General features: G+C 39.3%; 1 protein-coding gene across 3 annotated transcripts in view; it reads left to right on the forward strand.

The window, feature by feature from the left end:
• Positions 1-17239, forward strand: part of thoc1 (THO complex 1) — an 84374-nt gene that overhangs the window by 53107 nt on the left and 14028 nt on the right. For all 3 annotated transcript variants that reach the window (XM_060824372.1, XM_060824373.1, XM_060824374.1), the window contains exons 14-19: positions 1555-1605; positions 3201-3271; positions 6485-6580; positions 7934-7999; positions 8813-8896; positions 9002-9149. In XM_060824372.1, coding sequence (XP_060680355.1) covers positions 1555-1605; positions 3201-3271; positions 6485-6580; positions 7934-7999; positions 8813-8896; positions 9002-9149 — 516 coding nt within the window. The remainder of the gene's footprint in view (positions 1-1554; positions 1606-3200; positions 3272-6484; positions 6581-7933; positions 8000-8812; positions 8897-9001; positions 9150-17239) is intronic.

Genomic DNA, 17239 nt, shown 5'->3' on the forward strand with positions numbered 1-17239 from the left:
TAACCCTGTTCCTGTATGAGTTGGTCGTGTAACTATAAAATCAGAATAAGGTTAAGTATGATAAACCTGTATCAGATCTAAGTTAGATCACACTTAGAGTACTGAATACATTCTGATTTGCCATATTTTTCAAAAAGAAATGTTGGAGAGATGCAGAGAAGACTATGTTATGAAGGTATAGTACTGAACTGTACCTTTTAATAGAGTTGAAAAGTTAGCAAGGACTGACGAGGCACAGAGCCCTGAACAGGGTAACAATGTAACATTTGGTCAAAACAAATAGTAGCAACTGGGTTGCCATGAAACAAAACTAAACTCAAAATCAGCCAGACAGTTTAAATTGTGCCCAAGATACCAAAATCCAATCAAATTGTAATTTAGTATTCTGATAATATTAAAACCAATGAAACAATCTGATGTTTTGGGTATAAAACCAGACATTTTGAACAGTTGGGGGAGAACTGCCAAAGACCAACTAATGTTGACTGGGAGCTGAAGAGCTCTCTGAAAGATACCTGTCTGTGGAGAATTTGCACAGCAGAATTTCGAGGCTGACCTGGAGAGAATCTACAAAGGAAAACATACAAAGGAGAATCGGCATATCTGACTGGTTTTGAAATGTGATTTTTTTTTTGTAAATCTTAATCGGGATTATTGGACTAGTATTGTAGAGTGGGAGGTAAAAGATAGTTTAAGAGAAAGGAGTGTAAGTAGTTGTTGATTTTAATATTCTCTGTTGGACTTAAAGGATAAAGTTGTTAATATTTACTTCAAATAGTGACCTTTGGGATAGTTTTTTGCCCCTCAAATTTTAACAGCTTATTGCACGAGTTGAGTTTCTCTGTGTGTCGGGTTTAAATTAGCAGAGGGCTTTACCCCATGTCGTAACAATTTTCAAGCATGAACCAGAAATATGAGAGAGAAAACATAAGCGGTGACTTAACTTTTCTTTTAAAGACTTATGATACGGTGAATACTGAGGTAATATTTCTTTTGGTAAGGAAGAGCAAAAGTAGAGGTCATCGATATAAGCTGGTGACTAAGAAATTCTATCAGGAATTCAAAAGAAGCTTATTGAACCAAAGTGGTGAAAATGTAGAGCAAGCTACCACTGTAAGTGTGTGGAATAAATTATTTAAATGAACTTGGAAAGCTGAATAAGCATATGATGGAATAGGAGATAAAAGATTACGAAAGTAGATCATTTGGACAGAATGGCCTATTTCTGTGTCATGTATCCTTCATAAAAACATAGAACGTTGAGAAAATATGCTGCAGTATTAACCTGAATTTTGTTGTTTACATGTACACAGCAATGAATACTATTTTTGATTGTTCCCAGGTAGAGTTTGAACTGAAACACTGACGTGACTATTTAACTAAACTAAATTGTAGTCTGTTCTTGTAAAAGTTAATTTCATGTTCAGGTTATTTCAATGGAAATGCTATGTTTATCCATATTAGATTAATTAGATTAATCAATTGTCATCCAAATCATAGAATTATGTCAACATAAATGTCACTAACACTTTGGTTCCTTGATAACTTTTCTAGTTATTCAAAGAGACACCACCTGATGGAGAAAAGTTTTCTAGCATGGTAGAGGTATGTCAAATGATTTTGAATTTCTGAATTCAATCTATTGATTTCAGTTAGGAGTTAATTGACAAAAGGAAAACTAAAAATACTTGAGTGCACGCATGTTTTTCTGAAAGCATAGTGATCAGTGATCAAGATTGCTTTTAGCTAACTTATTTTCCTCACTTTGACCCTTCTTTGCTCCTTACCTTGTCCAAGGCCAGTGAGTAAAAAATGAGGTCTGCAGATGCTGGAGATCACAGCTGCAAATGTGTTGCTGGTCAAAGCACAGCAGGTTAGGCAGCATCTCAGGAATAGAGAATTCGACGTTTCGAGCAATTGTAATACCATGTTCCTTCTGTAGCCAAAGTCAACGAATAACAGTAAACCTTAGGAAGGTTATATTGACCCTGAAGGGAGTACAACATAAGTTTACAAGAATGATGCATGTGTTTTAGGGGTTAAGCTAGGAAGACAGATTATTAGGCCTGTTTTCTCTAAAATTTAGAAAGTTTTAAGTGGTCTTCAAGATATTGATATAAAAAGATAGGGTAGATAAAGATAAACTATTTCCATTGTTTGGGGATTTTAGAATGAGGTAACAATTTGAAGTTAGGAACAGATTGTTCAGGAGAGATGTTGGCACCAAAGGGATCTTAAGATTCCCACAAATAGCAACTGATGCTACACCAGTTGTTAGATTTAAATCTGAGACAGATACATTAAGGAAAGGTATTAAGGGATATGGGCCAGGTATGCAGAATTAGGCCACAAATCTGTCAAGATAGCAAGGGGCTGACTGGCCTACATCTGTTCCTAGATACAAACTGAACATGAGACATTTTCAATTTATTCTTTGGATCTCTCTGTGGTTAGTGAGGTTAGCAGTTATGGGCCATAATTGCCCCACAAAGATGGTGGGCATTCTTTTTTAACCATTGCAGTCCATCTGGTGAAACTGCTCCCCAGTCTCTGTCAATCTGGAAGTTTCAGGATTTTGATGCAATGGTAGTACATAATGACAGTAGGACAGTGATGAACTAGAATGTTTGAGCTATAGGCTGGGACTTTTTTCCCTGGTGCGTAGAAAGTTGAGGGCTGACCTTTATAGAGGTTTATAACATTATGAGAGGATATATCTATTCCCCATGTTAGTGGAGCCCAAAACAAGAGGGCAGAGGTTTAAGGTGAGAGGGGAAAGATTTAAAATGGATCTGAGGAGCAACATTTTAATACAGAAGATGGACCATGTATGGAATGAACTGCCAGTGGAAGTGGTTGATGCAGGTACAATTATAACATTTAAAAGTATTTGACACATGAATAGAAAAGATTTAGAAGGATATGGGTCTAATGCAGGCAAAGGGGGCTAGTTTGGGAAACCTGATTGGCATAGATGCATTGGACCAAAGGGTCTGTTTCTGTATTTATGAATTTAAATATGACCTTGTCAGAAAGAACTGTAAATTGAAGAAGATTTTGTTCCATTTCAGCACAACTCATTAATATATCAATTGCATTTACTCACTAAATTGCTGATGCAGCAAATTTATGAAGAGGTGAAAGCACACTGATTTGTTTTAACATGAAGTAAGAATTAATTCATTTTTATTTGATTGCAGCATATACTACACAGTGAGGAAAATTGGATTGCATGGAAAAATGAAGGTTGTCCAAGCTTTGTTAAAGAGAGGTATATCTTTTAAAACTTAATATTATTTTTAGCATTCTTTTCTCTTCAACCATGTATATACTTTAAGGATGAACAGGCATCTGTCCAGTGCGACTCACTTTCTTCGTAATATTCCATAGCATAACCGGTAAACCAATATGCTATGCCAGCTGACTTCTGTCAGATTTCTTCTATTTTATTCTTATAAGATTGCAATTTGTCTTGTCATGAAGATTTGATTTTAATTGAAGAAATTTCAAGCAGGCAATTCTTATCAAATAATGCAGTACAAATAAAGTAACTGTTATTTTCTGGTTTCATGCAAGGTTGCATTTGTATTATGTTGAAAAATGTGTCAAATTACATTGATATAATGTAAACCTGTTCCTATGCACAAATTAAACGCGAGACATTTTCAATTTATTCTTGGGATCTCTCTGTGATTAGTGAGGCTTGCAATTATAGACCATATTTGCCCCCACAAAGATGGTGGGCATTCTTTATTAGCCGCTGCAGTCCATCCGGTGAAACTGCTCCCCAGTCTCTGTCAATCTGGAAGTTTCAGGAGTTTGATGCAATGGTAGTATATAATGACAGTAGGATAGTGGTGTATTAAAGTGTTTGAGCTGTCGGGATAGGCTGGGACTTTTTACCCTGGAGTGTAGAAAATTGAGGGGTGATTTCTGGCTTGATCATTGATGGATTGCAGTGTTAAATCAAATGTCAAAAATGGAAGTCTGGAAAGTTGCTGTATGTTTGAAATGACGAGTGTTTTTTTTCTCTCACGTCCTCCTACACCGTTGCACAAACTACAGACACACCTCCCACCACACGTGCACATGCCTATTCCCAACATATATATGCACATGCACATATCAGCCAATGCTTGAACGAGCGTACACGTTATCCCACCAAACATGTTAAGCTGAATTAAATTGAATTGGCTTTATTATCACATATACATGGGCAGGCACACACATATTCTCTCACCAGAAGTGTGCACGTGATATACATACGTACTCTCAATCTCAGTATGTACGTGAGCACATTCTTCCACCAATCACATACATCCCAGTGCATGCATGCAGTCCTTCCCACTAGGCCCATATGTACAACCACAAAGCAAATGGAAGTATGTTCATACCAGGCACACCCACCAGCTCTATTTATACACATTCATCAGACTGCTGCATGCTGTGCACACGTAAACTCTTTCCCTTTGTACTTTGGCTTTATGAATTTTCTCACTGTTTAGAAAATAGTCCAAGCCTGTATTCTATTTTTTTCAAAGTGCAAGACTTCACATTTGCTCATGTTGAATTTCATCAGCCATTTCCTGGACCACTTTTCTAAACTGTCTAAATCTTTCTGCAGCCTCCCCACCTCCTCAGTACTACCTACCTGCCCACTAACTTCATATCATCAGCAAACTTCGCTAGAATGTTCCCAGTCCTTTCATCCAGATCATTCATATATAAAGTGAACAGCTGTGGCCCCAGTACTGAGCCCTGCAGGACACCACTTGCCACTGGCTGCCATTCCAAAAAAGAACCTTTTATTCCAAGTCTCTCTCTGCCTTCTGTCAGACAGCCAGTTCCCATGCCACACAAGTGTAGTACTGCCTCATTCTCCCACCACACATGCATGCGCACATGCAGTCCTAACACCATACACGTACGCATGCAAATGTGTGTGTTGCTCTCATCACATGCTATGAGCATGCATTGTTCCCTCCCCAGACATGATGCATGTGGAAGCACGTGCTCACGTGGAGACACACACTTGGAATGTGCATGTGCGCACAAGTGCAGATGTAGACACACACTACCCTTCTCACATGAATGCTTAGCGCACACATTTTCACAAATTTGCACAGTCATTCGCACAAGACTCTTACATGTACACACTAGGTATGTGCAACACACACACACCCTCATGAGGCACGTGCATCCAGCTACCCACATGGAAGTTGGGTGCATTGCCCAATACAAGGTGTGTCTAAATATGTATATATGTATATTTCCACCAAGTTTGGCATGTACATACATGTGCGTGCACATGCACTCCCACCAGGTGCATGAAGAAAGACACAAGCTCAGTATTTGCCCATGAAAACTTGTATTCTCATCACGCATGTGTAGACGTTATCAAACAGTGAATGCATGCATACTCTCCCACCATGTGCCTATGCAGACACCTCCCCAATATACATGGATATTTCCACCATGTGCGCGTATTCCCCCACATTAAGGGCATAGGTATGTCAGGCGTGTACAGGTATGTGAACATATGCACATCAGGCTCATACAGACAGTTGCACACACTCTCACTGGCATTTACAGGTACATACTTCTACATGCCACGCATGTGCGCACTTTACACTTTATTACTCACTCTCACACACAATATATATGTTCACGCACTCATGCATAGGTCTGTGCATGTACTTCTCCCTCTCCAGTAGGCTTGTGCGTGCAAGCAAGCACTTGCCCTCTGCTGACTAGGCCCATACTGTGTTCACCCCCTGCCACAACCATCAGGCCCCTGCGCATGCTTCTTCCAGACTAAAAGACACTATACGTCATTCACCTCTGCCCATCAAGCCTGTACACCTACACATTCAATTCGTCCTTCCACAACCAAGCACCAGCAGACAACCAGACACCACACTCTACTGGCACTCATGCACACATCCAGCATACAGTTTGCACATACATTACATCTCCCTCACCCACATTATACACAGTCATCATGCCTCATGAGTATGCATTCCTGTAACACACGTCACCCATGCGCACAACTCCTCTCTCATGCCTGCGTGCGCCACATCTCTCTCAACACAACTCTGTTTCTTGCTCTCTTTCCCCTTTCTTTCTCTCCCCTTCCCCCTCCATCTTTCTTCTCTGTTGCCCCCCTTTCTCTACTCTGCACGCGCTTTCTCTCTCTCTCTCTCTCTCTCCCCCCCCTCCCTCGCTTCCCCTCCCCCCATCTCTGCCTCTCCTCACACCATATGCACATGTCATACACGTGTACACAGTGCACTTGTCACACCAGATCTCTCCCATACACTATATCTCTCATATACCATGGACACTATATGACATACATGGCAGGTATAGTATGAATACCCCAGACAAATCCACTGGCACATGTGTGTGAAATCTCATCTCCACATGCACAGATGCACTGAAAATCATAAATTCCCTTTGGTCAATTATGTTTGGTTTTTTAAAGATCACTTGAATCCAAATTTCCAAAGCCTGCAAAAAAACGACCTGCTCCTGAGGATTTCTTTGGAAAAGGGCCAGGCAAGAAGGTCTTGATGGGAAAGTAAGTCTTTCTCTTCACCTTTTTTTAGCTCCTTCCTTTTCTTGCATGTTTGATACTCCAATTTCTAGATGATATCTAATTTTAGTCACAAACCTCAAAACGAACTTCAGACAGTTCGACAGTTATCTCAGAGCAGTATGTCAGAGATGGGTATTCAAGGAAAGGGGTAGTTTAATTTTTAACCTCTTGATTTCATCTTTGATCCCTCAGTGGTGAAGGACACTGTTAATAGACTAAACCAATGAAACAAAATATCGTAATACATCTTTAAAACATTCCTGCCTCTTTTTCAATAAATTACATTTTAAAATATTTGAAATACCTTTTGTGCCCTGTAGTGTGAGGGCTTTTAGTAATGGTGCACTTGTGTCACTTGTACTGAGCTACACATACTCAGAACATGAGCTCTGTTCTTTGTGGACAGAAAGAACTTATGCACACATTGCATCTATTTCATCTCAAGAAATGTAAACTAACCCTTCTCTCCTTCACTTCTCAAGGCACTGATTTGATCAATTGGAGTCAGGTTTTAAATTTAAATAAAACTTGTAGTCAACTGTTTGGCATCATCTAACTGGTGTTCTCTTCCCGTATAAATATATTGTATTCTATTTGGTACTAGTCATTGAGCTTGGGACTCCAGGTTATCCATTTTTAGCACTCAGGCCTATTGCCAAACACTCTGACCCCACAATGAGCCTCAACTTATCTGCTAGACTGGTGTGCAATGCTCCACTCTCCACAGCAGACACTCAAAGCTTTTCTGAAGTAGAAAGCCAGAAAGAATCTTCTAGTCCTTTTAGTCATGCACATTCAGGATTGATTTGAATATGTCCAAACACACTTAATGTAGGACCTTTTATAGCTGACAGACTAAGACCATCCAACCTTTTATTCCAAATCAGATTCTGCTTAGGTTCAAGTGATGGATAAATAGTTGATGGCTTTCTGTGCCATATAATTCACTTCTTGAAATTTCTAAAATATCCATAATTTTGAACAATGTGACTGTAACTCTTCAATGCTATATTAGAAGTTTAATTTTGCTGTTTTAAAGACAATTCTTTTAAAAAAAATTGAGTTAAATACTGTCAAATCTACATTAAGGCTCACAACTTCATCAAGATTTTCATAACTTCCAGGTTTTACACATGTATTAATGAAGTCAACATGTTTTGCATCTCACTGCCTGCATAATCTGTGTAATAGTTTGATTAGCTAACTGGTTGTGACACCAGTTTAAAGAATTAATCTGTTTTAGTGGTACTTAAACTTATAAAATTAAGACAGCTTTGTGTAAATCTTTGTATTATCATACTGCATATAACTAAAATCATTTTTGGTTTCCTGCAGTGAAGAATTGACACGGCTTTGGAATCTGTGCCCTGATAACATGGAAGCCTGTAAATCTGAAAGCAGGTAAGAGATGTATCTTGACATTGAGTCTTTGTGAATCAGTGGTAAAGGTGTTAATGCATTTATGTATTGCCACATGAAGCATTGAAAATCTATCCTGAATTTGAAATTTCCTGCTGAATGAATGTCCAATTCAAATTGGAAAATGTGAAATACGAATGATCATGTTGAAAGTTGAACAAGGATATTGACATCACTCCTTGATGCATTCTGAAATTAACATTATCTCAGTATGCTGAAATTGCATTTTATCTGTCCTTGTGGTCAGAATTTGACACTAATGACCTAATATGAAAAATACTTGGTTTAAAGTGATAAACTAGTTTTTGAAAGGTAACTTTAAGCAACTCCGTTAACAGCTCCACAAAATTGTTTGCCTTTGGTCGTAAAAAGCTGCTTAATGAATTATCTAGGCTTTGTGTTGAGAATGTTCACTCTAACTTTTCCTAATTTCATCCCTCTGTATCCCAGTCAGTAGCACCTTCATTGCCACCACCATGTTTTTCAGCCTGACTATATTTTCTAATTTTAATAAAGTACATCCTTGAACTTCATTGCCTACTCGTGACAGCTGTGAGCTTTCTGTGGAGCTCCAACATCTGGTCTGACTAGCTTCTAGGTAGATCAGAAATATCAGATGATCTGCAAATGTCTAATTGGTTGCAATTTAACTATGTTTACCTTACATTTAGTAGGTTACTGGGGTTCAGGCATCAAGTATGTTCCTTGATAAGGCTGTTAGGTTTTGCAAAGGCTATTTTGCATTACACTACCATGTTTTTATCTTTACCTTGATGTGAGTTATCTGTTTTGCAGGGAATTTATGCCCACTTTGGAAGAGTTTTTTGAAGAAGCTATTGAGCAAGCTGATCCAGAAAACATGGTTGAAGAAGAGTACAAGTAAGTTGTTGCTAGTTCACAAACTTAAAGGTGTAAATCTGTTAACTTTCCTACAAAGTATTATTATAATCTGTTCATATTCTGACAGCACTTTTTACTTCACAGAGTGGTTAACAATTCCAATTATGGCTGGAGGGCCTTGAGGCTGCTGGCACGACGAAGCCCACATTTCTTTCAACCAACTAATCAGCAGTTCAAAAGCTTGCCTGAGTACCTAGACAACATGGTTATCAAATTGGCCAAGGAACTACCTGTGAGTATCTTTCAAATTTTGTGTTCATGAAGCATAAAAGTGCAGTGCCATCTTATGAAATATCTATTGTGATATCCTGACTTGCTTGTGTACCATAACTGTAAAGAGCAAGAGTCTACGTTATAGCTACCACTGAACACTGTTTAGTTGTATTAAAACAGGCAGAATGACAAGCCTGAGCTCACTATATCTCAATTGTATGATTCATCGCAGATTGTGAGAAAAACTGACTTTAATATGAAACCCATAACAAAAATGTACCAAAGATTTTCACAAACCAAACCATGAAATCTAGCAAGTAGGTTTAGAAGAGGCAGTAAATTGAAAAGAGTGTGAGGATGTGCTGATATTTTAAGGCAGAGGAGTCTTTGAAGAATGTTCAAAACCACTAGAAACACTGCTGAAAAGAATTCAAATTGGATTACAATCGGAAGAGCAGAGGTGGAGTCAGGAGCACTATTTTTAATTTGTTCCTTTAATTTGACCATTTTGGCAAGACAATCAAACGTTACCTATCCCTAATTGTCCTTGAAAAGGTGGCAGTGTGGCACCTTCTTAAACTTGCTGTGTAGTGCAGGTGCACCCACAGTGCTATTTTATTTTCTGTAATGATTTTATACAAACAATTAGCTTGCTGCTATTTCAGAGGCAGAGATCCATTGCTCTGGATCTGGAGTCACATGTAGACTGACTCTCCTTGAATGCTGCCTGACCTGCTGGGCTTTTCCAATGCCACACTTTTTGATTCTGATTTCCAGCATCTACAGTCATCACTTTCTTCTGATTTCTGTAGAACTTGTAAAGATGATCAAATCATCCTCTAAAGGTTATTTGTGAACTACGATCCAGAAGTTTCTTCATCATAATTAAAGCAGCTAACATTCTATTCTAGATTTTTAAATGGAATTGATGCTGCCATGATATAATTTGAGCTCATATCTACAAAGCCCACTGCATGGACGGCAGAAGTTCAGTGAGGCAACTCAGCTTTTCAAGAGAAATTAGACATCACTCGTCAGCAGTGATGACAATGTTGTGGAAGGATTAGTGTGGTCCTTTGAATTATGAGTTCTGTAACAGTACCACTATGCAGACTTTCCCATCGGAATGAACATAATTGTTGAAATAGGGAGGAGCGAGGTAAAGAATAGATTTACAGGCAAATATCCAAAAATGTGGGAAATTAATGTACAATTGGATAGAAATTCAATTAATTGGGAAATGTAGAAATCAAGGCACTTTTTAATAGTGTATGCAGCTAAAACTGTTTTGGATGAGTTGTGTATTCTGAAGGATGTAAGTACTCAGGACTTTGGCAAGAAACTAGTAACATTAGGGAGGTGGAAATTTGAGGTCTTCATGATGACCAGAATATATAGTTGGAAAAATCTAAAAAGAAGTTGACAGTTACAGGGGCAGGCAGCAAAATGAAGTTGAAGCCATGATTAGATCAGCCATACTTCTATTGGGAGGAGAAGACAAGAATGGCATCAAAACGGATTAAATTGGGCTTTGCCATTATACATGTAAATGTTGACCCCATGCTTATGAGTAATATTCTCAAGGCACTGAATACTGACAAGAAACAACTGTGAATGCATCTTTTGGAACTAAACTTGCAAAGAATATGATGTCTACCTCATGTTCTGGCTGTGTTAAGGTGGGGGGAGGAGGGGGCGTGAAACCATGCCATGCAACAAAGTGAAGAAAGAAGGAGTAGTTAAATGCCACAGGACGGTCAAAACAGGCTAGTTAGTACAGCATATCATAATGAGAAAGGATGAATCAGCATTTTTAAACCCCCCACCCTCGCCCAATTGATCACAACGAATTATTTTTAGTTTGAGCCTGAAGCTATCAACTGTCAGCACAGGCGTAATACCAAAAGTCCTTATGGTTTGTGAGGTGTTAGATTTTTAACCTGAGAATTGTATCCTCAACAGTGGCAAAATTAGAAAATACCTTTGTGATTTCGATGAATGGTGGTTTCCCAATTTGCTTTTTCATGAAGTATTGTCTTCTGACATGCTGAGGCAAACGAGGGAGGGAAGAGAAAAAGAGAGGTCTTGAATTCTTGTTGCTATCAATCCATAGTTCTTTGTCTTTTCTGCTCAGAGGCAGCTGCTAAAATAGTGTTCATTATGTTTATCCAAATTTAGTCTCATTGTTCCTCAAAGCTGTAGGAACATGTTTTCTGTAGGCAACATTCCATGTCCAGTGTATGCCCCTTATCAGGCATGTGAAAATTGAAACAGGTGGTGTTAATTTCTTGAAGCCAGACATGGTAACTCTTCAAAGTAAAATGGTAATTGTAGTTCAAACAGTTTTGTTTATTCTATATTGGCTTCCTGTACTTATCTCAGTTCATGCTAATGAGATCATAGTGGCCATTTTAGGTCAATATTTGGCTTTTTTGAACTTTTTAGTTCATGATACGTCCTAGGTATTAAAAATCAGATGAAGTTGAAAATTGATAATCTATATGTTACCACTATCTGGCCAAAACTGGCAATCAAAAGGAGGATAATCAAAGCTTTTTTAGGTATGTGAAAAGAAAAAAAGTGGTTAAGACTAAAATTGGGCCCTTGAAAACAGAAACGGGTGAATTTATTACGGAGAACAAGGAAATGGCAGAAGAGTTAATAGGTACTTTGGATCTGTCTTCACTGGAGAAGACACAAGCAATCTCCCAGATGTAATAGTGGCTGAAGGACCTAGGGTAATGGATGAACTGAAGGGAATTTATATTCAGCAAGTAATAGTGTTAGACTGTGAAGTATGAAGGCTGATAAATTCCCGGGACCTGATGGTCTGCATCCCAGGGTACTTAAGGAGGTGGCTCTAGAAACTGTGGACGCATTGGTGATCATTTTCCTATGTTCTATAGATTCAGGATCAGTTCCTGCGGATTGGAGGGTGGCTAAGGTTGTCCCACTTTTCAAGAAGGGAAGGAGAGAGAAAACAGGGAATATAGATTGGTTAGCCTGATGTCAGTGGTGGGAAAGATGCTGGAGTCAATTATAAAAGATGAAATTATGACTCATTTGGATAGCAGTAACAGGATAGGGCAGATGCGGCATGGATTTATGAAGGGGAAATTGTGCTTGACTAATCTTCTGGAAATGTTTGAGGATGTAACTATGAAGAATGAAAAAAGAGGGATCGAGATGGGATAATTCAACAACTTTATCCTATCTCGACCTCTCTGTTTTCATTCTGCTCCATAATTTTATTTATTTTATTTAAATATCTTTTTTCACTGTTCTGTACCTCTTATTTCTTGATTGTCTCTCTTTCTCTCGCTCCCCACTCTCTCATCACCTTTTTCTCTCCTCTTCCCCCCTTTGCTACCCTTCTCACCTGTTTTCCATTTAGCCTCTGCTTCACCCATCCCCACATATTTTGTCACATAGTACTGGCTTCAGCCTTGGTCATTCCCAGCTCCTAATCTCCCTATAATCTCTCTATGTACTGTCATTATCACCTCTTTATTGCTACCTTTGCTTCTGGAGCCATGACTCGCCTTCTCTCAGCCTAGTTATTTCTCCTTTTTTTTCGCTTTCACAAGGGTCAGTTAGACTTGAAACGTCAGCTCTTTCTCTCCTTACAGATGCTGCCAGACCTGCTGAGATTTTCCAGCATTTTCTCTTTTGGTTTCAGATTCCAGCATCCGCAATAATTTGCTTTTATGCTTTGATTTACATTTACATTACATTACTTACAGTGTGGAAACAGGCTTTTTCTACATATCAACAAGTCCGCACCGAACCTCAGAAGCGCAACCCACCCAGACCCATTCCCCTACATTTACCCCTTAACCTAACACTATGGGCAATTTAGCATGTAAAAAATAAGGTCTGCAGATGCTGGAGATCACAGCTGAAGATGTGTTGCTGGTCAAAGCACAGCAGGCCAGGCAGCATCTCAGGAATAGGAAATTCGACGTTTCGAGCATGAGCCCTTCATCAGGAAGGCTCATGCTCGAAACGTCGAATTTCCTATTCCTGAGATGCTGCCTGGCCTGCTGTGCTTTGACCAGCAACACATTTTCAGCAATTTAGCACGGCCAATTCACCTAACCTGCACGTTTTTGGACTGTGGGAGGAAACCGAAGCACCCGGAGGAAACCCACGCAGACACGGGGAGAAAGTGCAAACTCCTCACAGACAGTCGCCTGAGGTGGGAGTTGAACCCAGGTCTCTGGTGCTGTGAGTCAGCAGTGCTAACCACTGTGCCACCGTGCTGCCCACAATGCCCACTATAGATTGCTCCAGCCCTCCCCTACATTTACCCTTCACCTAACGCTACAGGCAATTTAGAATGGCTAATTCACCTAACCTGCACATGTTTGGACTGTGGGAGGAAACCGGAGCACCTGGAGGAAACCCAAGCAGACAGGAAGAAAGTGCAAACTCCACACAGTCGTCTGAGGTGGGAATTGAACCCGGGTCTCTGGCACTGTGAGGCAGCAGTGCTAACCACTATGCTGCCGTGCTAAAATAGAACTGGATCTCAGTAGCTTGTTCAGAGAATTTAAAGAGTATTTTTAGAATGAAAGATGAAAGGTTTTTGAGACAAATGTTTAATAATAGTGAGCTGGGTGGATAGAGTGAAGTTATCCAGTGATGGAGATTGCAGTAATGTGTCAAAAAAGAGCAAAATGATGTCGCATGATCTCATTATGTGCTTGGAGGCAATGAGGGAGAAAAAAGTAATGTAGAGTAGAAGCAAGAGTGTGGAGATAGTTGTTGGATGGAATAAAATGGAGAAGACAGCTGAGGAATTGAATGTATGGTTGCAATTATGGACAGGCAAAATGTCTTATGTAATCCTGAATTTCGTGTTCTTGAGAGGAACAGAGTCAGTGAAGGAATCTTTAAGAACAAAAATGTGATGCCTTTACCCTTCAAAATGATCATGGAGTAGTGAGAAAATTTGATTAAAAAACATATCCATTGACATCTCAATTAATATTACAATAGGTCAGTTGCCTGCTGCATCTGTACTAACAGCATTGGAGCAAGATAGAAGAGAGAGATATAAAGTTTAGATTATGGACTAGGAGAGTCTATAAAAAATTAACCCCAGCATAATGATCTCCATTGAGACTGTCAACATTGAAGACAAATTCAAAAATTCCTCATTATTTACTGAGAGAATGAAGCAATAGGATTATACAGATTAAACAAATAATTTTACTTTACTAACAAACACTACTAATTAAACTAATTTAGAATATAAATTATTCCGTAGAATAAAAAAAACTACAATCGCTTACACTTTAAAACTGGGGGCATCCTCAACTGAACCCCACTTTGACCTCCCCATTCACGTGAAACCATTGGCCACTTATTGGACTTTTGAAGGTTCCTTCACTTTGTGAGATCATCTCAAACTGCTGCAGCTGTCAATTTCATTTGGATCCTCCTAAATGTATTTGCTGTCCTTCCAATGGTCTTCAGCTAAGTAAGCTTCTCTGCTTCTTAAGCACCTTATGACTAGCCACCAGTTCAAGCTTGGACATCATTGCACTCACTTCCTTTAATGGCTCAACCTCAGAAATATCCCTCGTTCTTACCTGCCCCTGTTTCTCTCTCTCTCTCTCTCCCCCTCCCCCCCCGCCCCTTGTTTCCTCAGCAGCTTGTCACTCTCATGGTTATTACACATTTGTCCCTCCATCTCCAAGTTAAAAGATATGTTGCTGGAAAAGCGCAGCGGGTCAGGCAGCATCCAAGGAGCAGGAGAATCGCGTTTCGGGCATAAGCCCTTCTTCCTGCGCTCTTCCAGCAGCACCTGTTTCAGCTCTGATCTCCAGTATCTGCAGTCCTCACTTTCTCCTATCTCCAAGTTAGCCATATTCCCCCTGTCTTTCATTCCTCCTTCAGTTCTGTCTTAAAACTGCATTAAGGTTAGTGTTTTCACTGCTTCAACTAGAGGCCTGGCAAACATTTATCTCTCTTGCTCCCTTGAAATGCAGAGATTTAGCTGTCTTTGATTTTAAAGTCAACTGCTGTTTTATTTTTTAAAAAGTTGATCATGTGCTGTAGCCATCATGGGCTAAGCCAACTTATATTACTTATCGTTAATTGTCCTTGAGAAGATAATGGTGAGTTATCTTCACCTGTTCCAGTAGGGAAGCTGTGCAACTAGATGGATGGAGGCTCAATTGATAGATACACTTGTAGTGCTGTTGGGAAGGAAGTTCAAGGATTTTGACCCAGCAGCAATGAAACAGCAGTGATATATTTCCATGTCAGGGTATTATATAGCTTGAAGAGAAGCGTGCAAATGGCAGTAGTCTCATATATCTACTCTTGTCCTTCTATGTGGTAGAGGTTGCAGTTTCACAGAACTGTGATGATTTTCTGCAGTGTGTTTTGTATTGCCATTGTTTGTTAGTGGAAGAAGGTGTTGGGTGTGGTGCCAATTAAGCAAGCTGTTTTATCTGAGATGTTGTTGTGTTTCTTGAATGTTTTTGGCACCTAATTCATCCAAGCAGGTGGAGACTATTCCCTTCACACTCCTCTTATGCCTTGTGGATTGTGGACAGGCGTTGGGGAGCCATGTGGTGAGTTACTGGCCACATAATTCCTAGCCTCTGGCCTGGTGTCAGCCACACTGTTTATATTCTAGTACAATATCTGGTCAGGATATTGTTGAAGGTATACTTTATGGTGATAATCCCACTGGATGTCATGGGGGGGATGATTAGATTCTCTCTTATTGGCTATAGCAATTGCCTAGCATTTACGTGGCATAAATGATCCTTGCCACTTATCAGCCCCAGCTTTGGTGTTATCCAAGTCCTGCTGCATATGGACACATCTTCTGTATTTGAGTTGTGAATGGTGCTGAATATTGTGCAGTTATCAGTGAACATCCGCACTTCTGATTTTATGATGGCGAGAAAGTCAATGATGAAGCAGCTGAAGATTTTTGGACCTTGGATGCTGATTTGAGGAAGTCCTCCAGTGGTGCCCTTGGACTGAAATGATTAACCTCCAACAGCCACATCATCATCCTTTGTGCCAGGTATAACTTCAACCAGTGGATAGCTTTCCTTTCGATTCCCATTGACTCCAGTTTTGCTTGCATACCTTGATGTTATCCTCCGACAAATGTTCCCTTAATGTCAAGGGTAATCACTCTTGCCTTGTCTCTGGAGATCAGTTCTTTTGTCTTTGTTTGGAGCAAGACTGTAATGATGGGAATAAGAGGACCTGCAGAACCCAAACTGAACAATAGTGAACAGGGTACTTCTGAGTAAGTGTCATTTGACAGTACTGTCAACCGGTCTTACCATCACTTTGCTGATGATCAAAGGCTGTGTGGCAATTGGCCAGTTTTGATTTGTCCTTTTCTTTCAATGAACAAAACCATGGAAAGACAGGGAAAACTTTCCTAACCTTCCATTGCCTATTTGCCTGGCAATATGGCACACTTTGAATGTTCCAACTGGAATGTAAACTTACTGTTCGTTATCTTCAAAATAGCCTCTTTAATTCTGGAAGCCATAAATAAATTATATTTCAAATAGCATTAACAGCTATCAGGAGAACTCCTGGTTTCATAGTTTAAAAAGGGTGCTTCTAATTTCTTTTGAATCTGCATGAATAATCTATTTCTCATTTCAATAGCTGTAAACTTTGTCATCTCAAAAGCTCAAAAATGGGCCATTCGCTTTGAAATTATTTCACATTTAATTGTAATCTTATTTAATAGACAATTTACATACCCCGAATTTATTTGCATATCAGCTAGTTTATTGCTGTTTATCAAGTTCTCATTCAGGTGTTTTCAAATTACTTAGTTTTACTGCTATCCAACCTAAGAATCCCTCATATATACAGATTATGGAATAAAATAGTCGCAAGACTATCAACTTGCTTATTATTTCTGATGTCACAAATGCATCTGAAATTACCATAAAATATTATAACAATTCCTCTGAAGTTTATGCACAGTCACCCTCCCCACTGTCGAACAGCTGCATGTCACTTTTCCCGAAATTCTATTTTCTTGGTAATGATGACAGGACAGGAGGTTTTTAAATACATATTTTTTCCCATTCCCAACTACAAAGTTTTCCT

This window comes from Hemiscyllium ocellatum, chromosome 4 (assembly GCF_020745735.1).
Source record: "Hemiscyllium ocellatum isolate sHemOce1 chromosome 4, sHemOce1.pat.X.cur, whole genome shotgun sequence".
NCBI lineage: Eukaryota > Metazoa > Chordata > Chondrichthyes > Orectolobiformes > Hemiscylliidae > Hemiscyllium > Hemiscyllium ocellatum.